Here is a 25,346-nt window from a genome sequence, read left to right on the forward strand (position 1 = left end):
CCACACACAAAGGCCATAACTCTGTGGTAGATTTTGGCACGTGCCTCAAGCCAGCTTTAGGGCTCTATCTAGGGAGCAGCTGTGTGCCTGGGACAGGACTTGACCCACAAAGAGGAAGGATCTGCGTAAGCAAGAACCACCTGACAACATACTAGGCTGTCCCTTCTCCCACACTTGCCTGACCAGTCTGTGACCTCCTGAAGATGCTTCAGCACCTGTCACAGCTAATTGTTTCTTAATTATTTCATGGATCTGGCACCATGTCTCCCCAGCCAGATGCAAGCTCCTCTGAGATCAGTAAGAACTTCTGATTTCTCTTTCTTCCCTGGAGCACAGAGTACCACACTCAACAGGCAGAAGGTCCTCAGTAATGCATTTGTTGACCCGTCATAAACAAGTGATATTGGGGTGATATTGGGAAAAACACTCTTCTACTGACATCTCTTTGTGACTTCTCCTTCTAGCACTGAACTTTACTTGCTTGTCAAATTTTTCTTCTTTCCAATTAACTATCCTTCTAAACTAAAGTTCCTTTCTCAGCATGGTCTATTTTTGTTGGTTTTTGCAAACACGTAGGAACATGAAATTAGCAATGCACATTCTGGGAAAATATCCTGCATGTTAAATATGTTTGGAGAAGATGAAGTTCACCTTTTTTACATTTGAAAATGGTCTTTGTAAGAAATGAAATGGGAAATGTTGATTTAAAAAAAAACCCAAAAACCAAAAAAAGCAAAACCAAAAAAACCCCCAAAAAACAAAAAACAGCAACAGCAAAGACTGAAATCCATAAAGATCAGTTTAATCTTTAAAAAATAAATAAAAACCACTACAGCTTCTAAGTCACAGACTTTTATTGTCCACACTAAAATATCTTATCTACCATTAATCAAAAAAGTGTACCCAACCTTTCTTTCTATGAATAGAGTGCAATTATCAACATGAAAGGGATCAATGGTGCTAATATCAACTGACTTGCTCGGGGTCACATGAGTAGCTAACACCAGAGATGGTTCAGTCCGGTTCTCAATTCTTTGAGCACACCTACATAGGACCTCTCCTGAGAGAGGCAATAAGAACTACAGTTAACATTTCTGATTACCCAGATTCTGGAATATTATGCTCTTTGTGTGAGTATTGTGTTGTGACCTTTTCCATTTCCTACTAGTAGGATGGGGAAAATTAAGTGATTTGTAGGTGTAACAAATCCCGAATCTAGGTTAAGACACCTAGTATGTCTAAGAGGGGCCAGAGTTTTTTAAATTTTAATACAGTTTACTGTCAAGTTGGTTTCCAGGGCTCATCCAGACAAGCACGCTCCTCCATGCCCATCACCCATTTTCCCCTCTCCCCTACCCGCCATCGACCCTTAGTTTGTTCTCAGTATTTAAGAGTCTCTTACAGTTTGAGGGGCCAGAATTCTTAATAAAATTAAATTAAATTAAATTAAAAATAAAAAACAAAATAAAATAAAATCTAGATTTGGATTATATTTTATGTTTCAACTCTCATTCCATGAATCATAGTGATGACTACCCAAGGAGACCCATGCCTTTTTATTTCTTAACCATGGGTCTCAGCCATTCTTTTCTTACAGGAAAATACCCCCAGCAAGTAGTCAGTTCATTCTGAGGCCATAATTAGTCAATTAGTCCTCTTTCCTAACACACTTTTCCTTTCTTTTAATTCTAAGGAAATGACTAAGTCTGGCATCTTGACTGGGAAATGGGAATAAAAGCAATTTCTTCTATTTTGCATGAATAAAAGCAATTATTTAAGTACTTAGCAGATGCCTAGCCCTTTCTTTTTAATAAATTACTCATGAAGAATCTGAAGTTCAGGTGCATCAACCATTATGAAGTGCCTACCCAGGAGATTAAATAACTTGTGCAGAAATAAGTAATAGAGCTGGAATTTGAACCCCAGTTAGTCTCTAAATTCCAAACTTTTATCCTTTTGGTCATACTGGCTCTGCTTTTCCACCCTAGGAAAATTTCATAAGCAATCAGAAAATCAACAACCAAAAGTTCAGAATTTCAAATGAACCAGATCCTATAACAATTGTGACAGAGGGCCAAAATAAAAAAGAAAGAAAGAAAAAAAAGGACTCCCCCAACCCCTCTGAACAGTCATATGCCTTTGCAGTGTATCTTTGCAGCTCCTCCATCTCCTGAATGCAGACTGGTCTTGTGACCTGCTTTGACCAACTGAACATGTGGAAATAAGACTTGTTCCAAGCCTACACCTTAAGAAGCTTTCCATGCTTCCGCTGGTTCTTTTGGATATTTGCTGCTGTGCTGTGAACAAGCTCTGGAGAGCCTGCTGGAAAATGAGACGCAGCTGTCAGCCTTCATTGCCATGGTCAACCAGCCAGCTGCCACAGACACACTGGGCCTGGCTGACATCAGGTGAGCCTGGCCGGTTCAAGAGAACTGGCCCACTGACCTGTAGACTCATGACAAATAATAAATGGTTCTTATTTAAATCTCCTAAATTTTGGGGTGGTGTGTTATAGAGCAAATACTACTTGACACAACTATCAAGCAAACACTTTGAACAAAGTTAAATATCAAATTATTTCTAAAAGATGGGACTCAACATGGACACTCCTGTTGATATTAAAATAGGAGAGGTGTTCAATGAATCCTTAATTATGTGACTTAAATTTGCAAAATAAGGTTGAAACATGTGACTTGATCAATTCAAGAACCTGCAAGGTGCTTCAGTAATATGTAGTAACTTTAGCTATGGACATGAACAATTGTGTGTTTGAAAATCTACATCCAGAAAGTCCTTTTCACTGTGGGATTTAATTCAGACTGAATCATAAAAAAACACTATTTTGAAGTTCTTCTCTGAAGACGTAGAACCTGTGTATTGTAATATGACTCTCAGAAAGTTAATATTCTCTTTAAGTCGAAGTCCAAGATACACAAAGAGATCAAACAGGAGCAATGAACTCATACTGCCCCCAGAGTTTGTCAAGAAATGAGAAGATTGCTCCTCTTCAGACATTGCCTGTAATTTACCTTAATCAGGTTCCTAAAAGCTTCAAGTAGTATAAGAGGAACACTGGTGAGGATGGGGGGGGGGGGGCGGGAAGCCTGCAGGAGTGGGAGAAAGCCAGACAGGAAGCACTCAGGATGCATCTTAACAAAATACCCATCACATACGCATTTTTCAGTTCCTCCCCAAACTTATGGTCAAAAAAAATCTGATAAAGGTGCCGGAGGTTAAAGTCTCCATTACATAACTGTAATTACTTAGCGTGAAAGATCATACTGAAGCCAGCTGAACTATCAGTTAATGAAAAAAAAAAAAAGCTTAAGAATAGGGTGGTAGGTATGGAACAATGCAGAGTTCTCGAGCTCCAACTCTGACATCAAGGAGTTATCTCATCATGTCACCAAAATAACAGTAACGTTTATAACCACCAGACACTGTGCTAGGCCGTTTATATGCACTATTTCACTGTGTTTGCTTTAAGGGCAAGAGAAACAAGAATATACAGGATTATGAACTTGCTTAAGGCCACAGAACTGTTAAACAGATTCATACCCACACACTCTGACTGCAGTCCGAATTCTGACCCACAGTACTGTCCTAATCAAACTAGGCCTTAGTTTCCTCAGGTGAAAAATACAGATGGGATATCAAGACTGGCTCCAGTTGGAATTCTAGGATTCTGTGACAGGGAACACACTCCTCAGTGGTGTGTGTGTTGGATACGGAGAAGTGCCACCTTCTCCTAAGAAGGAATGCCTTTGGGGTATATACACTAACCACTCTATCTATTCCTCTTTGCTTCTAGACACGGGTACAGAAAAGGTTTGGGCAACAGGCCTAGTATCCATGAGCAGTTATCCGGGTGCGTTTGCCACCCCTCAGCAAAGGTCTGGCTGCCCCTGGCAGAGCAGGCATGGAAGGAATGGATAAATACTCTATAGCCTCTGTTGGAAAGAGGCTGAAATTGGCTACCACTGTTTTAATATTTCCTACAAACCTTTTTTTTTTTAATTTTTTATGTCTTTATTTTAATTTGAGAGACAGAGAGGAAGTGGGGGAGGAGCAGAGAGAGAGAGAGAGAGAGAGAGAGAGAGAGAGAGACACAGAATGTGAAGCAGGTTCCAGGCTCTGAGCTGTCAGCACAGAGCCCAACGCGGGGCTCAAACCCACAGCCTGTGAGATCGTGACCTGAGCCAAGTTGGACGCTTAACCAACCAAGCCACCCAGGCGCCCCACCTACAAATCTTTTAAATGTAACATCCACAGACCAGAAGCTCAACAAGGACAGAGACAACATAGCTTTGCTCACCGCTCCATTCTTTGCAACTAGAACTGCACCTCACATATTGTAACAAGCTCAGCATAAGTGCTGTTCTTATGGCTGTTACTGGATTCTTACAGTTCCAATTTGCCCTTAAATGGGCAAAATATATGATTAAAGGCAAAGCCATGCTATCTGCTTCCTCTTCTATATGGTTCTTTGTTCAAAGACACAACCTAAAGTGAGTATCCTATGCGCCAGGGGTGTGGGGAAAACAGTCCTTGTCCTTCAGGATGGATCTAGTACAAGAGTTCAAGCAGAAATATACATGGACAGGGCGCCTGGGTGGCTCAGCCAGTTAAGTATCCAACTCTTGATTTCAGCTCAGGTCATCATCTCACATTTTGTGAGATGGAGCTCTGCATTGGGCTGCACAGAGCCCGCCCGAGATTCTTTTTTTTTTTCTCTCTCTCTCACTTTCTGTCCCTCCCCAACTCATGCACATGTGTGCTCTAAACCTTTTTTTTTTTTTAAAGAAATATACAAAGACGACTATTAATTTAATATTTACTATGTGCCTATTATGTGCTAATTACAGAGCTAGGCATAATGAACTGTATGGTGAGCAGTATATATCAGGTAGCACATAAATGAAAAGTGTAGAAATAAGTGAGCATTAAACTGGTCTAGAAGGCTACACGGTATTAAGGCAGAGAGGAGCCTGAATTTCAGACCACAACAGACCTCAGTTCCATCACATGGCACATTGCTATGTTGTGATCAATTTTAGGACTTGCGGCAAAAATTTTAGTAGTAATCACTTTTGTATTTTCATTGTAAAAAACATATAAATGCTGCCAGTTTAGACTGTGGTTTGCTGTAATCCCTGTGAAAAGCAATTTGGAAATAAATATATATACCATTGACTCAGCAACCAGACCTTGGGAGGAATCTATGCTTAGAAACAAAGTTACAGGGTGTCTGGGTGGCTCAGTGGGATAAGCGTCTGACTTTGGCTCAGGTCATCGTCTCACAGTTCGTGGGTTCGAGCCCCGCGTCGGGCTCTGTGCTGACAGCCATCTCAGAGCCTGGAGCCTGTTTCAGATTCTGTGCCTCCCTCTCTCTCTGACCCTCCCCTGCTCATGCTGTCTGTCTGTCTGTCTGTCTCTCTCTCTCTCTCAGAAATAAAAACATAAAAAAAAAATTTTTTTTTAAGAAACAAAGTTACTACACTTTAAGTGTTCACAGAAAAGGGTATTTATTGGAACCTTGTTTGTAGTGGCGAAAATCTTTAAACAACCTGAATGGAATATTGTATGACGATGAAAGAATGTGACCCAGATCTGCCGATCTGGAAGGGGGTTCAGAGATTGTTGGGTGAGAAAAGTAAGCTGCAAACTGGTGTATGAGGATTCTGTTCTTATTTACCAGCAAACAGCCCAGAATACCTTGCATGTGTGTGTTTGTGTTTCTAGGATTACACAGACCTGTGCCAGATAAGGGGACACGGGCAGGAATGGGAGGAAGAATAGGGGAAAAAGAGGCGATAAGAAGATGTTTATTTATAGATCAACGTTTTCTTGATATAATTTTACTGAAGTGAATGAATACATTTTTGCAAATTTTGGAAGGGCATTTGGAAAAATAATAGTAACTTTTTAAAGTTTATTTATTTTGAGAGAGAGCGAGAGTGCCTGAGCAATCAGGAGAGGGGCAGAGAGGGAGAGACAGAAACCCAAGCAGGCTCTGTGTTGATGGCATGGAGCCCAACGGAGGGCTCAGACTTACAAAATGTGAGACCATGACCTGAATGGAGATTAAGAGTCGGAAGCTTAACTGACTGTGCCACTGAGGTGCCCCATGAATAATAATAAATAAAAACAATTTAAAAAGCAACAGTCCACAGTTGCTGTAAATTCACTTAGACTCAGATATGCTTTCCTGGAGAAGACAGAGCAGCACAGAGTTGTAGGAAGCTGTGCGTAACGCAAATCCTCCAAGAGTTCTGGAGTATTCCTACAGCTCCTTGCCATGTGCCACATTTGGCATAAGAGTTGCAGTGGAAAGAACATACAGAACCACTACGCCATGAGCAACAGAACCACAGACATTTTTGGCTTAGGGAAGAATACTGAAAGCAGTGTTGAAGGAAGATTAACCTGGCAGTACTGGTTCAGAAGGACTGAGAAGGGAAAGGAAAAAACTAAGAAAACAAGAGACTACTGAGCTGATAGGAGTTCAAACTAAGGGACGGCCAGATTTGTTTTCTGTTGTGCTGACTTTTTTTTTAAAGTTCATTTATTGGGGCGGGGGGGCAGTGAGGGAGGTAGAGATAGAATCCCAAGCATGTTTCATCCCACTAATCAACCGAATGAGTCCCACCCAGGCGCCCATTGTGCTTGCTTCTTGCGGAACAGAAATTTAAATCTCCTCCTGGTTTCTAGCCTTCGTGCCTTACCCCTAACTCCGTCTTCAGGTCTCTGTGGTCCACTTCAATATTTTAACCTACATTTCAGAAACTGATTAGGCTCTCCAACATAGGGCTTCTTCTTTAAAACAAGAACATTACAAACTCATCACTAGTGCTATTGTTCCTTATAGGATTTCACAGCTTCTCTCTGACTTCTCAGAATGTGTACATATCTGGAGGATCGTCTTCAATAAAAGTTTCTCATATTTAGGATACCCTGTTCTCTTCTACCACAGCTGACTTGACAGCATGAACTACTCCGTCCTTGCCCAGATTTAAACCTGCTGCCTCCTAATTCTCAAGCCCTTCAGTATCTTTTGTGGCTGCTCTCTTTGGATGCCTTCCAGAGCCTTGTCCTTGGCCCTCCCCTCTTTTTCCTAAACCCTGAAGCAGTTCATTCTTAAATGACCTCATCTGATTTTCCAGCTTTAGATAATAGTACTTACCTTGCATTTTCTCTTTTCTGTCACTGTCTTGACCATATTAGGCTGAACCCTCCTACAACTCTTAGTAGAAAGATTACTAACCTCTCGAACAGCTGAAGTATACTATAGGTAGAATAAGTCAAAACTATACATAGAGTCAGTCAAATCTGAAACATAAATAAGCTGGAGAAAGGTAATTTAGAATTCAAGCAAAAATAAGCTACCTTTCTGAGTGGTCAGTAATTGCACACACTCAACATGAAAAATGGGCGAATCAGTTTCTTGCCTGACCTTCTAGATGAGTCAACATAAATGTGTGTATTAGATACTGCTACAATAACCCTAATTCTTATACAACTGAAAAACATAAAGAGGATAGCTTTTGGGGGTGCGTGCGTGTCTCAGTCAGTTAAGGGGACAACTTTGCTCAGGTCATGATCTCCGGGCTCATGAGTTTGAGCCCCATGATGGGGTGTGTACTAACGGCTCAGAGGCCGGAGCCTGCTTTGGATTCAGTGTCTCCCTCTCTCTCTGACCCTCCTCGCTTGCTCACTCTCTCTCTCTCTCTCAAAAATAAATAAAATAAACATTAAAAAAATTTTAAGCTCATAATCTTTAATAAGATAAGCAAAACTAAACCTCAAACTTTATTTCCAAGCTTTGGCTACCCTAATTTGTTCAATGGTAAATGTACCAGAGTTATAAGAAACTTGGAAAACCAGTTCATTCACAAAAAAAAAAAAAAATAGAAAAGCAGTTCATTTCAAAGTTATAAAGCAAATTTACAGGATGTCGACAATTAAAAACACATTTGCTTAGTGTATTGTGACTCTGTATACAAAAACACATGTCCATCTTAAAACCGATTTCCTCTTTGGAGGGGATAACCTGTACTACCAATGCCTCTTAGTGATACTCACTGTCAGCTGATATTTCCTTTTCAAAGACAGAAGCACATTCCATCCCTACACATCGTCTTGGTCTCTGTGTCAATTTTGTTTATTCATAGATTCAACGTGTATTTGCTGAGGTCTTACTATGTGCTAGACACTCTTCCACTTGCTGGCACAAAGGAGTAAGCAAGGCTCTCATCATCGCTGCTCTCCTGGAGCTTACATTCTTGCAGGTAAGTGGACAAGACACAATCTATCTCACATGGAAGGGAAGGAAACTGTGTGAAAGATGCTACTATTTCAGATAGAGCAGTCAGAGGTGGTCTCTTAGGGAGCTGACATTTAGGTCTCTCGAGACCTAAATAAAGTGAGAGACTGAATGTGAAAAATGACTGATAACAATGTGGGTATCTGGGGCCAGAACATTCTGAGCAAAAATTCCTTAAGGTTGGACTCTTGCACAGGGAATCCAGAAAAAGGACTATGCTTCTAGAAGAGTAAGGAGATATCCTTAGGTGACTAGAAAAAAGGGATCTAACACCAAGGGTGCATCATCTTAGGCTGTGCACTAAGGGTGAAAATCTATTTTCTCCCTGTCTTGTATCACATAAGATATGGAATGACTGTGTGTATATATATCAGTTTCCTCCACAAGTGATTGAACTCTCCTGCTGGCTCATTCCTAACTACACAGTCCTTGTCTGATCAGCTCATTCTTTCCACCTTTTCCTTCTTCTGTCTCACGCTCCTTGATACCAGCCCAGCCACCCCCCATCCCCCACCGCTTCTTTTTTCCAAATAACAGAATCAACTCCCATTCATCCACACACTTTACTCTATGAAGCCTCAGTCATGCCTTCTTGAGGAAAAGTTTAACATTGTTCAAGTGCATGTTTCAAAGAGCCAATTACCAGGGGGTGGGGCGTGGAACAGGTATAACGGTAACCAGAACATCACCAGATTGCTGGGTGGGGTTGGGGGTTTTCATCCTGTCTCAGTATGCCTTCTGCCCAGCTCCACAGACGTTTGCTGCTGCTTGTCAGCTGGAAGGATCTTAGAGACGGTTTGGTAAATCTCCCAATCCATTCATCTTCAAGACCTCCTCTCCCAGAACATGCCTTTAGAGTTCTTTCTCTTATTAACACAATGTGGCTAGGCTGCTTATTGAGGATTTCCCAGTGCACATACAGAGACATGTGGGCCCGGAAATACCAAATGTAACTGGGTGCTGGAGCTGGGATCTAGAACTTTCATTTTCTTTATCCATTGGTTTCGGAGTTTTAACTTTTCCCCCCAGCTTCATTTGCTGTTTCCTCATTTAATTATGTCCATGGTAGCTGCAAAGCACTTCTGTTAAATGACATCATCAATTAAAGGGTCACTCATCCCTCATGTATGGCATTAGAGATTGTTTCACCTATTTTTCTTAACTTCCCCTTCAGAGTACTTATTATATTTAAAATTTAGTACCCATAGACTGCATGGACACCAGACCTTAGTCACTGCTTAGTGATAAGAAACTTTTTTTTTTTTTTACCTAATAGGAAAAATGAATATAAAAGAATGGCTATAAAAGGCATATCCTATTATGAATGCCACTGCATAAGTCTATGAATTCAAAGGCCAGGATCTATTCTAATCTTAGCATTCTGTAAATAATAAACATGACTAAATTTACAAAATAGTGACAACCAAAATTCACTGAATTTTTAAAATTACTTTCACTCCAAGCAGGACATTTCTTTTCAGATTATAAGGAATAAGAGAAAATATGTAAATTAATATGTGAATTTTGTATTGGAAATTTTAACTCTGTTAAACTATTTTATGGGTGTAAATAATTTTAGTGTACTTTGAGTTGTTCTTGCCATAATGATTGTCGGGTAGTTAACTCCTTGATACACTGAGGACTAGAATGCAAAATTAAGCCTTTGGGGAGATGAGGAATTACTTGTAAGAAGTTACATTTAGTTTGTATTTCCTACCATCAAATTCCCTTCAAGTCCAAGGGAAAGATAGTCACCTTACTGGACCATAAATATGAAAAAAATCAGGTTTAGAGAGGAGTAATATCTTTTTCTCTCTGTACTATGTCAGGAAAAGAGAATACAGAGGCTGTTAACATAAAGCTCCTAAATAGCTTCAAGAAAACAAATCAGACTTTAACCACTGAGCACCAACCATTTCTGACTGCTCACCTTGGGAGGCTAGCCATTTACTCCAGGGATATTTGATAGAGCTTTAAACATCTATAGAAATACCTACATGGGTTACTTTAAATAACCTCAATGAAAACAAATGTTATAATGTGGGAAAGGATTAAATTTCTGTATTTCTGGAAATACTGAAATCATTTGAAATCACATAAATAAGGTAAAAGATAAATGATCAAGCTAAGGAATAAATACATTTTCTGACTAAGAAAGAACATTCAGGTGTTACCATGGTGTAATCAGCCCAGTTTTCTTTTATGGCTTACAGGGTGGGTCTGAAGGCAATTTCAAAAGGAGAATAATACATACAGCGTTCGAAGGTAGAAGCTTAGAAATACAACATTCATTTTGGGTTTCTGTTGAAAAAAAAAATCTATCTATTGTATAGTCACACTTTGTCCTTAATAAACTCAGCTGGATTCCAGATGACAAATTTCACATCAAATTCTAATTAAATTTTTTAATGTTTCCCTTTTAAAAAGCTGCCAATGAACTTAAGTTATATTTTACATTGGTATGTTTACCATTTTAAACTCCCATTTAACTTCTCTCTGTATTTGGTTCTTTGTGACATTAAAAAAAAGAGATAATTATAACTTTGGTTTAATCCATCAAATTTGTTAGCTTGTTTTTTTTTTCTACTTGATCAATAAAAGAGCTATTAAATATAGTCAAGTAAGTTACATAATCCAGATTTATGCGCTTAGGATAAACTCTGGTATTCAATATAGTCAGAAACTCTTTTCACAGCTTTGCTATGTATAATAAATGTGAAAAAAAGGCTAATAACTTTATTTTCATTTTTAGGAAAATTAAAGCTTCTTAATGAAATTTTAATAAGTCTTTGCCTGCTTGATTTTATAAGAATACCAGACAGTAAAATATCAAGGGGGACATTCTAGCATTTATTAATAAAAGCCTAACAATGTCGCCGAGGTTATCAACATGCTATCAAATTTAAATGACATACCTAATTAACAACTAAATGCACTGAAAAGCTAACAAAAAAAACTAAACTAAAAAAATAATAATGTAAATACAATTTTATTGGCCCATGAAAGCCAATTTCCCTATGAAATTGGGATCCATGACGCTTGAAGGATTGTACACAGTAGACGCTGGAAAAGTCTTAGAGCCTCATGAATAGGAAATACCAACACCAGCACAGATGTCCTCATGTACTTAGCCAATGCGGGTCATGCTGGTTTGAGCTCAGGAGACTTGGCAGAGCTTTAAAAACTCCTCCTTGAATTTTTATAGTACTTTTTAATTTTCAAAGTAAACATCCATGCACAAATCCTGTCAGGCAAAAATGCTGGGCGCTCTCACTGTTTTACAGAAGCTGAAATTGTGACAGAAAGCTACAAATGACTACAAAAGCTACAAGAGCAGAAGCTTGACCCCATTTTTCCTATATATATTGTTTAAGGATGCACAAATGACAAATAAAAACTCTGAAAGAACCACGGGAAACTTCTAACACAGTCTTAAATACTCTCCTTCAGATCAGTTTTTTGGACTATTCTTTTCTCTCTCGAGGTCTCATTTTCCCACCTGTAAAACTAAGTTAATAACACTGGTCTTCGATACTACATAGATAACGGCAGAATCAAAAACTTAATAAAGTACAATTATGAACCACCATGGGTTGCTCAGAGGTTTAAAGGAGATGAACGTATACGGAGCCCTTAATGTGCCACCACCTAATCCATGCTCATCACTGAAGAGGGTTAAAAAAAATACCTAAGAATGTGGATATTGTACATCTTTTAAAGCCAAACTAGTTGATTCAAGCAACTCTCATAAACACCTGGCTAATCTGTATTAAGTGTCACGTGTCTAGAACTAGAGGCCGGATGTTAAGAGAAGCCTGCTAGGGAACTCAGACAACTGAGAATTAGGACAGTCCTCCCAGCAACACTACTAATTCTGCAATATTTCTCTAGACATTTCCTATGGGTCTCATTTCCTCACCTGTTAAAATAAGAGGGTGGGGGCAGATGAGCTCTCAAGAGCCTTTAAGCTCTAATCTGAAATCACTGTACCTAACACATAAAACAATCCAAGGGCCCCACCTCTCTAGCTCTACCGACAACAGTATTGACATAGTGTTTTCTATCTACCACCACTGACATTAATTCTTATACAAATACCAAATCTGTGTCCATTTGTTGTCTTGTACATGATCATGAACACAAAAAGTCAAATAACCAACTTCAGGGCACCATTCCCTACCCCACTGCCTCCTTCACCAGTGATTGGTTACAAGGAATGTAAAATTGTAGAAATAGAAACACATTCACACACGTTATGAAAATAACTCACATATAATTATAAGGAAAGTACTTTGACTCCACAATATCTAATCATTAGAGGTCAAAGACTGGCTCAGCTCAGCCTCAGAACTCAGGTCTTCTGATTGTGAGTCTAGTTGTTTTCTACAATTTCTATTACTAAATAATGGAATCAAGTTAAAAGGAATTTAAGTTTATTTTTAAGCCACAAAATTGGAATTTAAATCATCTTAAAATTCAAGAAGCCCTTATCCCCAATAATTACAAAACAAAACAACAGAACATGAAAACAACAACAAAGTCTCTCTGTAACAAACCGGTACAGCTTTAGTGTTCAACATGTGATGATCATAAGGTCACAAGTCACTGCACTGCCCCAATAGCATGAAATAATAAATCATGAACAAACTAGATGTCATTTCACAATAGCTTTAAAAAATTGGCTATCAAATATGCTTTCATAATAGCCACAGTTAAATATTATGGATAATTATGAAAACAACTAGAATAAAGGCTCTATTTAGTATAAAAAGGGATAAAAGTTAACATTTGTTGCAAAAAACAAAATGTCGTAAATGTGGCATACTCAAGTTGAGAGTGCAAAATGTTAATTACAAAAATAAAATTTCCCAGGGAGCCTGGGTTGCTCAGTCCAGTAAGCATTTTGACTCTTGATTTCGGCTCTGGTCATGATCTTACAGTTCATCAGTTTGAACCTCTGACAGTGCAGAGCCTGCTTGGGAGTCTCTCTCTCTGCCCCTCCTCCACTCACTCACTCTTTCTCAAAATAAATAAACTTAAAAAACAAAACTTTACATAAGACAATGTGCTAAATAAACATCTACAACTAATCATCATTAAACTTTTCTCTCACCATATATACATGTATGTTTATGTATATATTTGGTGCCTTATATCATGAACTTAAAAAATTCTAGGGGTGCCTGGGTGGCTCAGTTGGTTAAGCGTCCGACTTTGGCTCAGGTCATGATCTCACGGTTTATGGGTTCAAGCCCCGTGTCAGGCTCTGTGCTGACAGCTAGCTCGGAGGCTGGAGCCTGTTTCAGATTCTGTCTCTCCCTCTCTCTCTGACCCTCCCCTGCACATGCTCACTCGCTCTCTCTCTCTCTCTCTCTCTCTCTCTCTCTCTCCCTTTCTGTCTCTCAGAAATAAATAAAACATAAAAAGATTTTTAAAAATTCTGAAAATGTACTTTAACTAAATTTACTGCATTACTAAACACTATCGGCCTTATAATAATATTTTCAAACTGGCTCAAAAAGTATTTGAAAGCCTCAAAAATATTTGAGTTACTCTAAAAAAGTATGTTTAAGCATGCAGCTCTACAAAGATAACTCATTAATATTTAAATTGGCCCAGAAATAAAATTAGGGGATGACACACTTCCATTCAAAATAATTGGCTTTAAGGACTATATTGCAATATAAATAGTTTAAATGACTATCTAGCAATTGCAGAACCCCATAATTTATTCTATCTATGTCCCGGTGAATAAGAATTTAATTTCCTCAATATTCCAGCAGAAAAACACACAGCCTCTGAAAATAAATGATGAAAGAAAAGGGTTGCATTCCCTATCAGATGACAGTGAACATAAAAGTGTACTAGTAAATACAAACTGGTTCCATCAACCTAAGATCATCATTATTTCAACGCTATTGTAGTAAATCGATTTTCATTTATTAAAGAGCAGATCAAATAAAAATGGAACAAACATAGATTTGATCTTAGCTGGAATAATGTAAATGGAATTAAAATGTCTATTTCATAACTTTTTTTTCTTTTTGGTAATAAAGCACAGCAAAAGACAACAAAGTAACCCTATAAAGACTTCGGGCTATATTGCTACACTCGGCTTTAGAGTTCTACCTCAAATAAAAGAATCTAAACTGTAATTCTGGTTAGTGGACTCCCTTGTACATAAACACAACCCCAAATTTCTCATTTTTAGTCCTCTGAATTTCATGACAGTTGATCCAAATTGCTGGTTTTCGAAATCGTTCTTGATATTTCTAAACTTATACTCCACCATTCCATACTTCGGCTCCTTCTTCTCCAACCACCCCCAATAATTCACAAACTCCATGGGAAATCCTGCATTTAAGGGACATTTGTGAGGGCAGTGGGGAATAGAGACAGCAGTTTATGTTTTCTAAAATTATACCCTCATGTGTAAAATGAAGATAAAAATCACCATTAAAAATCACATTCTAATCCAGTTCAGCATAGAAATGGTCACATACAATTCAAATGGAAAACAGACCTGTTCTTTCTTTAAATGCAAATGCTCCATAGGAATATTTTTATTTACTTGAGAAAATATAAAACCTAAGCTGAATAAACCAACAGAAAATGCAAGCAGTTGGCTCTCGGAAACTACAGAGACAAGGAAAGCAGAGCCTTTTAAACTCTTCCCTAAGGGTCAATAATCAGGAATTGATTGTTTTTATATGTAGCTTCATTCAACAAAATATTTCTTGAAAACTCTTGTGCAACACAGTTCACCAATATATGTTTTACATGACTCAGAACTATGGAAGCAGGTGTCCATTAACTTGGCAAACACCTGTAAATACTGCATTATACCAGAGTGCTAATTAAAATTAAAATTATGTGTGATCTTTTAAAGTGAGAAAAAATATGTTTTAAGAAATATGACCCAGACTTATTGTAAATCTAACGTAAATTAAGATTTCCTAACAACGAGGCTATTTCAATGACCTGCAGGCCAGAGTGGATTAAGGCTTATATAACCAACCAATTAATACGGACTCTCTTTCACTTTAGGTACTCATACTAAAATAAACTCTTTTGATCCAATCTCTCCACTAAAATCTCTAAAGGCCCCTACAGTGATCTCCACCCACATATGAATTTCATTATTAATACAATTTGCACTTAACCTACATTTACACAAGGTGTGTTTCAGAGGAAGTTTTTCATAAAATTTATAAACCTTCAATGATATATCTAAAGTTGTCTGGCTGAAATATCGGTTACACGGAGAGACAAAACTAAAACGGCATCACAATACAAATTATGTTAGCAATTTTACAAATATAATGGAATGGCTGAAAAAACATCCTAAGAAGTTATTTCAGTAAAACCTGACCACATGCTAAGCACACATTTCTGTATCTGAGGCATTAGACTAAATTGACACACCTGAATACACACTGTGTTTTATCTTTTTTTCTTTTACTAAGACAGCCATAATAAAGTAAGGTGTTAAAGAAAAAAGATACTTATCATAAAGCTAAAAATAAGTATGTAAATACCTAAAGCAAATCTCCTTTAGCATTCAGGAATCAAATTCTATGAGTGAATATTGGAAATACTAAACCCAAAAAAGACCATGAAATAGGAAGTAAACCAAGTGTCTATTAAAAAAGGAGTAAACCATAACCAAAACAAAGTCTCTTCCTTATGTCCCTTTTCTGAGAAAGCATTCAGCACAGCATTCATAGGAAAAAAAGAGAAAGGGACAGAATCTGCTTCACTCAACCTGTTTTTGTACAGGTCTTCCATATCATTATGGAAGACGTAGATGTAGACATAGATGCAATTAACAGAGACATTAAAATCTACATAAATTTTCAGAGCTTTGTCAATTAGAGCCCTAACCTGTCCCTAAGCCTGACTTTACAAATTCATCCTCCATCATTCTCTCTTTTCAATAATCTTACCCTTCAAAAAATGGTCAATTATTTAACTCTCAAGTTTCAGCATAATCCCAGTCAAAGCTCTAATTCCACTACAACCATTCGCTCCCCTGCCTCTCTTCCAAAGTTTCATCATTAATTAACTTTCAGCGTAAGTGCAATAATGCTGAAAATCAAATTATGCAGAAACGTGTTGTCATCAGCGTTACAAGTGTATGCTCAATTTGTCTAATTTCAGTATTTAAGACGCATATTCAGTTAGTATGGCTAGTTTTCCTTAAAGAATGTCTTTGAATATCACTCAATTTTCTCCTGTTCTGCTATCATTTAAGGAAATTAATTCTTAAAAAGAAAATACTTCACTATAGTCAGTCAGCATAGTCATAATTTTACAAATAAATGTGAACTGGATGTTAAACTATGGGGACATATGAGGAGTTACTGTCCCTGGCAAAACAGCATGTCAAGTATTTTTCTTTAAGGTATTTTGAGAAAAAGCAATTTTAAGTGACATCTTAAAAAGTCTAATTTATGCTTTCTTTTTTAATGAAAAAAGGAATGCCAGTGAAGTTATTAGTGGCATACAGCATTTTTATATCTAAAGTCAGAAAGTCAGGATTCACTACAGTTGTGATCTCAACCTGTTCTCACTTGAGTCACTGCTCAAAGCTATTGTTTGGCCAGAACCATGTAATATATAGAGAAGAGAAAGCCACCAATTTTAGTTATATCAGAGCTGTTGTTCGGAAACAATAGACTAATTCAATGATGGTGAGAAAAGAAACATTGTTGCAACTTACTCGGAAGAAGCTATGTTCTGGGTAATCACAGTTCCCCATGTTAAGTTAATGCCATAAGGTACAAAATTTTCAAACGTTAGCCAATTCTCCTATATATTATACCTTTGCATTAGGACACAAACTACTGATTATAATTACAAATCACACATGAGCATAAAAATAATTTCCATGGCTGCTAAATAACCTCAAAAGAGCCACATCATCACTGCTTTGCTAATCACCGTAAGGTTGTTACGTGGCTCAAATTAAAAATAAGCGAAGGCACTTTACATGCCATCGATTCCTATAAAAGGCATTAAAATAATCTTTAATGATTTAAAGTTATCTATGTTTATCTAAGACTTACTGCAGATCCCAGAGTTTACAAGGCTTAATGAAAGTTCACCATGAATGAAAAATGGGTAAGTCTTGTTCTATGTTTTTTGCAGTAAAAAAAAAAAAACAACAAAAAAAAAAAACAAAAAAAAAACCAGTACCACGGTAATTACTAGAACAAAATGCATTAATAATCCCCAAGAGTTTCCTTATATTATGCTTCTCTGTACAATTACATATTTAATATTTCAGTCTAATAGTTTCTTACAGACAGCTTAGTCAAATCAACTACACTTACTCTTTCACGACAACCAAACACCCTGAATCATTAATTACATTCCCCAAATTTTGATACTGAAAAATTTTAAACACAGCATTTCTTTTAACATTGAAACACAACTAACGCAGTAAGAAACATCTCAAATTTCCTTACTGAAAACATTTTAAGCCTACCATTCAGAATGACAATAAAAAGCTGAAGTGGTATTCTAAATGAAAGATTATGTATATAATAGATTAGTATACAGCTTACATGAAGACATACAAGAACCAAGATTTTTCTTTTCTTTCGAGAAGAAACAAGTAAGCCTATTAAAGGAAGAGAACATAGCCCAAGTCGAAGTCTGAATTTTTTCCCGAACAAGAAAACCTTCCTCCTTCGAGAGGACAGAAAGAGGCGCGTCAGTGTTAAGATGGATCTTTAACAGGATAAGTATTTTAAAGAGAGTTTTAAATAAAATCTTCAGTGACTAATTATTTGGAACAAAGAATACCACTAACAGAAAGAAAGAAAGGAAGGAAGGAAGGAAGGAAGGAAGGAAGGAAGGAAGGAAGGAAGGAAGGCAGGCAGGCAGGCAGGCAGGCAGGCAGGCAACCCACCCTTGAAAAGCTCACGTACAAGTAAATCACTGTCTACTATGCCTTTCAAAAAAACACCACTGATTAATCAATCCTGGGTCCCTACCGTCACATTTTTATATTTCCTCCACACTTAAAATGTGATATACAATTCGGTATTTATCTGAATTGGGGGCAGGGATATAGGAGAGAGAACTTAACCCCTATCAACAGATCCGTCTCAGTTTAGAATCTTTTCCTGGTAATTCCATTTCAACAGACCTTTTTGAGGTCAAAAGGAAATGTCAGTATACTTATAAATGTCTGAGGCAAAAAGAGGAACAAATCAAATGACGGCTGGGAATTGAAGCTTAACAATGGTGGCCATCAGGTGTCTGTTTGACATCTCGCAGGAACTCTGGAAAGTTATACTGTGTTTTGCACCATATTGACACTAATTCCTTTCTTAAAAAGACTGAACAGCAGACACCACCTGTCTACTTTAGGTGGGGACCCAGTGGGCAAGTCCCACCTCCTGGGCTATGGTCAGGTACACTGCTCACTGCCTTCTCAATATCAAAACTCAAATTCTTCCACAGAAGGTTCAGTCTGAAGAAAAGGCTCACTAGTACATCTTATAATTTTAACCCTTTGATCTCCTCAAGCTAATATTTGACAAGTGTACAAACACAGCACACAACTTTTGATTATGTGAAGTATTAAGGGTACTTTTTAATCTAATGTAACAGCGTATTTTAAAACGCACACAAACAAAATATTAGACATCAAGCCCTCTTGAATTTATAGAATTTTTACTTAAGATACCTGTTAATGAGCAACATTATTTTGAATTTAAATAAAATCTTCCACTACTGACCAATGGGATACTGAATGCCATTAATTCAGAGAAAACCTGAAATGCTTACGTACAAATACAACACTTAGGTGGTCTTTCAACCATGCCTCCTTTCAAAGGACCGCTTAAAATTTAGTCACATGAAAAAAGCACAGGAGTCACTGGAAAACAAACAAACTGTGGAACATTTAAATCTATCAATCCATCTTAAGTCCATTCTGAAAAAACAGAAAACTATCCGGCTTACCTTGAATAGCCATTCGAGAACACCGATCGGCCAGGGAAGTTCAAAGTCCCCAAGGAAGCCAAGTTGTCATCTCCAGATCCTTGGCACCTATTCCAATTTTCTGAACCAACAGGAATTGGTGGAATGACATTAAAAATAGGCTTCTGATCCTGTTGCTGAGAAAGGGATGCTGTATTCATGTCATAGTGGTACATCTGTCCCCCAGAGGTACTCACACCATGAACAGAAATGGCAGACATTTTGTTACCAATTATATTTGCCCCAGAAAAGCTTCCCTGACAATAAGCTGGGCCCAGTTTCTCCTGCTTAATTACCCCAGGGGTGCAGAGTTCAATGAAATCTTCTTTTTCTGTTTTCACTTGGGGCAGTGACACACTGTTGGGGCTTGATAAGATCAGATCTCCATTATCCTTAATTTTAGGTTTAGTGTCTGGTAAAACAAGAGGCTTACAGTCCTCATTCGAGTTTCCTTCCAAAAGGAATGGATCATCCTCTCCTGCCAAAGGAGAAAGCAAACAGTTTTCGTCTATCAAGAGCTCTGGTCTCCAAGGACTCTCACTCGTCTCTTTATCTGGGGACCCAGAAGAAAATTCCAAATCCTGGAGTTTTTTCCTCCAAATGTCAAATGTGCTTTGGTCTGTGGTATACAACTTCACATTGCCGCCGTTGGTGCCAGTCTGGCCCTTCAAAGTCTGCTGTTCTGAAGACACGTCAGAGGGCGTTTTTGCAAACTCCTTCTCTGTGGGGGCAGCAGGAACAGCAGTGGATGCCGAGCTCCTGGGGTTCTCTGGAACACTGGTCGACCTATTGAGGTTTGCAATGCTTTCTTCCAGAAGCTGAAAGTCTGTTTCCCCAGAGGAAAGGCTGATTTGGCCCTGCTGTGGGAATCCCAGGTCATTTCCCATCACTTTGGTTTCTGTCTCTCCCATATACAGTCCCATGGAGAGTGAAACTGCCTTGGACAGGTCTGGCTGCTGTGCATTGCTTCCTGAGCCTTTCTGAAAATCCACCAAAAGTCTTTGCTGCTTGGAGTCTGACTGAGAAGCAGCAGCCAGTGACAGTGAAGATGCAGAACCCTTCACAGAAGCTCCTCCCCTTAGGGTTTTATAGAAGTCCATCACATTTCCCCTCTCCCGACCAAGCACACTGCTAGAGATTTCTTCTTTACTGGGGGGGCTTAATGATTCCTTGGAGTCCATCAGAGAATATCATCAGCTACCGGGGGTGGGGTAGGGGGAAGAAAGAGAAAGAGGAGGGAAGACATAATAAGCTATAAAGTCACATTATCCCAGTGATCTGATTAGTAAGAGCCAGTTAAAATGAACCTTTTAGTTAACTACCGTGCTAACTCCCTGTTAAAAGTAGCTTCTGTCTTCCAGAATAAAAAACCCGCATCTTCTGCCCCCATTCATTGTGGCACATTTAAAAGCACAATGCAGTTCAATTGCACAGCAGAGGGCAAAACTGTATCAAACTAAGCTTGGCTATTCATCCTGCCACTCACAGAACTGTAACTTTGTTAATCACAGACATTATAACTCATTACATCTGATTATCCTAAAGGTTCAAATTAATGTCAAAGTATTTAATTTAAAAAGAGTACGATCATTAAAATTCCTACTCCCTTTCAGTCAAGGCTGTTTGCTTTTCTGAGAACCCATACACATAAAATTTGATAATTACTATGATAGAATTCTCTTTCAAATCACTCCCAAACTGCCCTTCTACCTGCTAGTCACACACGCAAACCTTTTAGTACAACCTACTGATATACTCTACACATTGTATTTTAAAAATAAACAATGCTGATCTGCTCATCTTCCAATACCACAAAAAAAGGACTTCCATATACCCGGTATTTCTTACTGCATCTGTCTGTTTCAAAGTGCCTACCTTCTTCAAATTTTGGACATAGGAAATAAAACATGTTCTATATAGGCCAACTAAAATTTGGATTTTAAAAAGCAAAACAAAGTGCAGTAGCTTCTCGCTACAAGTTTAGCTTATTTAAATACAGCAAATATAGCTGTCAACGCTTACAAAATAATAGATTCTAAATGAAGCTATTTTTTAAAAACCGCTGAAGACCTTCAGCATGAAACATTCCCTAAACAGATTTTTTCCCCTTTGCATATAACAACGTACGAAAACAGAAAAAAAAAAAAAAACTGAAATCACGTTCATATAAACCCAGAGAAAATAATACCCAATGAAATGCTCAGAATAATTTTCTCCTATTCTAAACCTTGACCAACTCCAATTCGGAGGCTGTTCTGAAGAGTATTAGATTGCTAGTATATTGTTTAGCATCACGACGTTTTAAGAAGCAGCCCAGGGCTCTGATAACCTATCTGGGACATACAGTCAAATCCTATGCAATGGAAGGAAACTTCTGCTGTACGGAGAGACCTTAAGAAGCAAAAACTTCACTGGCCCTTACGGTAAGTGCAGTGTGATGAAGGTAGAGACGAGGCTGTGGACCTACCCCTACCCATCTTAAGGGTAAACCGCTCATCTCCCCGCCCCTCCGCTGCGTTTCTGGGACAACGATCTCGAAACACAAGGTATCAAACGGAGCCTAATGAATTTCCACGCCACTTTGACAGCTGCCTTCCAACTCGAAACCAAAACAATACTCCAAAAACAAAACAAAAAAACCCGAAACGAAACAATCACTCAAACCAGCTTATCCCCCAGTTTAAACCGTAAGGAACTGTCACATTCACCGGCCTTCATGAACCGGGTGCCAAGGGGTCTTAAGTGGTACTACAAGGAGGCGGTTCCCAAGCCTGCGGCCCCAAACGTCAAACGAGCGCTGGACCACAGCAGGATTCCGGCTAGGGAAGGTCCTCTTCTAAAAGGGGCCACTTAGAAGCGTCAGGCGCGCAAGGATGCCAAGCGCCGAAGAATAAACCCTCTCCCGGGAGAGAAAAAAGTGCAAGGGTGAAAGAGAAATGTGTCCAGACCTGTTGAGTTCTTTCTCCGACACGCCCACTTCTACCAGATAACGCCAGCCCCGGCCGAAGTCTCCAAGTTGCAGGCTGTCAGCCCCCTGCGTGTGTACACTCACACGCACGCTCGCTCTCTTCACACACACACACACACACACCCTGCGCGCCCGCCAGAAAGGAGACGCGCTGGAGCCTCGACAGGAACCCTGATCGCGCTCAGGCGCACTAGGACGGAGTGGAAATATTCGGCAGAGGAGAATTCAGACGCGGCTCGGCGTTCACCACACACACACACACACACACACACACACACACACACACACACGGGCTTGGGCGGCCCCCTGGGAAGGCACGGACGGGGCGGACTTGGGGCGCGGGGAGCCGGAGACGCCAGAATTCCGCGCCCGGGAAGCGGAGGACCGAAAGCCGGGCGGCTCGGAGAGGCTCCGCTCGCCCCGAGCTCAGGTTCCTCCCCCCTCAACCCGACCCGGGCACGGCGGCCGGGGGAGAGGAAGAGGCCAGCGCTGTCACCCGCGCGCTGCCCTTTCGTCACCGTCACCAGGCCCGCGCCAGCCCCCACCCCCACTCCCCGAGGCGAATAAAAGTTTGCAGGCTCCCGCCGCGGCCCCCGAGCCGACCTCGCGTCCCCGGCCCGCACCTCGGGGGAGCGAGCGCCCGCGCGGGCCCGGCGCCCCCAGCCCTTCCCACCTCTTACCTCTGGAAGGGGCGCCGCTCACCCGCCACCGTCCGCAGCTCCCACCGCAACCGAGATAAACAACTTAGCGTGTGAAAGCAGGAGGAGCAGGAGGGAGAGATTTTTTTTTTTCTAAAAAAAGGAAGTAAACAGCCGCCCCCTTCTCCATGGGGGGAGGGGAGGGGAGAACCCCTATTTGAGAAAGTCTCCCATTTCCAGGCTGACAAGCCAGTCCCCCGCCCCGCGCCCGTCCCCGCGAGCCCGGGCTCCCAGGCGCGCGTCCTCAGTCCCGGCGCCCCGCCGCTTCGGCCGCTCCGACCGCTCCGACTGTGGCGTCTCCTTCCACCCACTAGAATCCGTCCCCGACGGGCGGGCGGTGACTCGGGCTCCACAGACTCGAGCTCGCAAAATGGAGGAGGAGGAGGAGGAGGAGGAGGAGGAGGGGAGGGAGCGCGGACACACGAAAGGGCCGCCCGGCCGCGGCAAGCGAGCGGGACCGATCTGGGGGCGGGCGGAGGCGGCGCCACGGCGCGCACACACTCGCACACACACGCGCTCCCACTCCACCCCCGGCCGCTCCCCGCCCGAGGGGCCGAGCGGCGGCGGGGAACGGTGCAACCTGTTGGCGACACTCGGCAACTGCAGGGGCGGCGCAGCCCCCGCCCCCACGCCCTCCGCGCGGGCCCCCGCCACCCGGGCCCCGACGGCGCCCGCACGCCCCCGGCCCCCGGCATCGCCGCGGCCCCCTCCCCGAGCGCGCGGGACTTCTCCTCGCGCCCCCCACCCTCCGGGAAAAGGGAGAGGTGGCGGCGGAGGCCGACCTGGTCTCTCCGGGGCGAGCTTGGGAGGGAAGCCGAGTTTCTCTAGTTTCTCTCCTCGCTGCCTCCTTCCCGCCCCAGCCCAGCGGCGGGACTCCCGACCCACTCCGGAGCTGGCCCAGTCCCTCGGCGACCGGCGCCGTCAGCGCCCCTGCGGGTGACAGCGGGCTGTCTGGGGCGGGGTGGGGGGTGGGGGGAGGCCGGGGCGCGGCCCGCAGCAGGGCCGCGGGAGTGGTCCGCGCCGCCGCCTCGGAGCGGAGTTGCGCGAACTGTGTCACTTAGCACGGGGCTACGAGGGTTGCAAGGAAACGGTGCCGCAGCGTCTCGGCCTCGCTCGGGGCCGGACAGCCAGACACGCCCTCTGGGGAGGCTGAGGGAGGGGAGGAGAGAGGAGGGGGTCGGTGCGTACATACTCTCGACTCGGGGGTAGTCGCGTGCCGGCAGGTCCCCCACCGCCGCATCGTCTGGGCGGCCCCGTCTGCAGCCGCCGCCGCCGTCGCGCTCTCCCACCGGGAGAGAAGTTGCAAAGCAGAACCCACCCTCCCCCGCGCTCAGTCCCCCACCCTCTTCCCCGAGTCTGCGAGGCGGCGGCGGCGGCGGCGGCGGCAGAAGGAGGCGCCGCCTGCCAAGTTCAACCCCCACCCCTCCCTCCATGCTAGCGCGCTCACACTTGAAGGAAGTTGCACGCCAAATGCAAAACCTCCGGCGAGCTGAATTTCTTTGCACTTTTTATTATTATTTTTAAGGAAAGCAGGGGGTGGCAGGCCTAAAAGCAAGTTGCAATCGAAACAGTAAGTTGCTTGCAAAGTACGCCCTCCCTCCCCTGCAAACTCCTGACCTCTTCTTCCACCCCCCTCCAGGGCCAGTGTCCAAGTTTCCCGTGGAGGACCCTCACCCGAATCTTGACATTTGCTGCACTCCGCTCAGGGCGCCGCCCACCCTTTCGTGCGCATGGGACCCCTACCCTCCAAACAAAACAAAACACACGCAGCTTTAAAATGTCAGCATTTAACTCCCTCCAGCTGTTCCCGTTACGCGCCTCCCCCTCAGTCCGAGGGAAACACGTGGCCTGTCCCCGAGGAGAGGGGCGTGGGGCTAGGGGAGTCCGCGCGGGAGACGCCCGCCCCAGCCCCCTCCCCCAGCTCGCCGCGGCCGGAGGGCTTGGGCTTTGCCCGGACCCAGCTTCCTACCTTGTGCGACACATATTATGATTTTTGTGACTCGGGGAAAGGTGGTGCTGTGTTGCTTTAGGGTTTGGGGCGGTAACTTTTGCGCCCCCACAGGTGACAGCGCTTGCCAGCTCCCGACGGGGGCGGAGGCTGCTGCCGCTCCACCTAGTCCCTGCCTCGGCGTTCGGCAGCAGCCACTCACTCCTCAGGCGGCGCTCAGACGCTCTCCGTGGCCGCCTCTGCCCTGACATCTTGAAGGGGATTGGGGAAGCGCGGGCCGGAAGCCGTCCTCCGCCATCTTGGTAAAGGAGGGTGACGCCGGCCCGGCCTCGGCTCCACCATCTTGGCAAAGGTTCTAGATTGCGGGCTCCCGAAGTCGCCCTTCCTGCATTCTGCAGGGTACAAACTGCCCCA

The 25,346-nt window shown here is 42.0% G+C and overlaps 1 protein-coding gene across 6 annotated transcripts in view; it reads right to left on the reverse strand.

Moving 5' to 3' along the window:
- The window catches only part of NR3C1 (nuclear receptor subfamily 3 group C member 1), a 125,943-nt gene extending 100,866 nt beyond the window's left edge, over positions 1-25,077 (reverse strand). For 2 of the 6 annotated variants that reach the window (XM_039236182.1, XM_039236176.1), the window contains exons 1-2: positions 22,967-23,337; positions 19,301-20,515 (exon numbers count right to left, since the gene is read on the reverse strand). In XM_039236182.1, the coding sequence (XP_039092113.1) occupies positions 19,301-20,499 (1,199 nt within the window). In that variant the 5' untranslated portion in view covers positions 20,500-20,515; positions 22,967-23,337. Of the gene's footprint in view, positions 1-19,300; positions 20,516-22,266; positions 22,280-22,966; positions 23,338-23,766; positions 23,844-24,176; positions 24,243-24,953 lie in introns of those variants that run through there. The other 4 variants (XM_039236177.1, XM_039236180.1, XM_039236178.1 and 1 more) reach the window with 4 other exon arrangements.
- Positions 25,078-25,346: the final 269 nt, after the last annotated feature.

This window comes from Hyaena hyaena, unplaced genomic scaffold (assembly GCF_003009895.1).
Source record: "Hyaena hyaena isolate Hyena2069 unplaced genomic scaffold, ASM300989v1 scaffold_107, whole genome shotgun sequence".
Classification (NCBI taxonomy): Eukaryota; Metazoa; Chordata; class Mammalia; order Carnivora; family Hyaenidae; genus Hyaena; species Hyaena hyaena.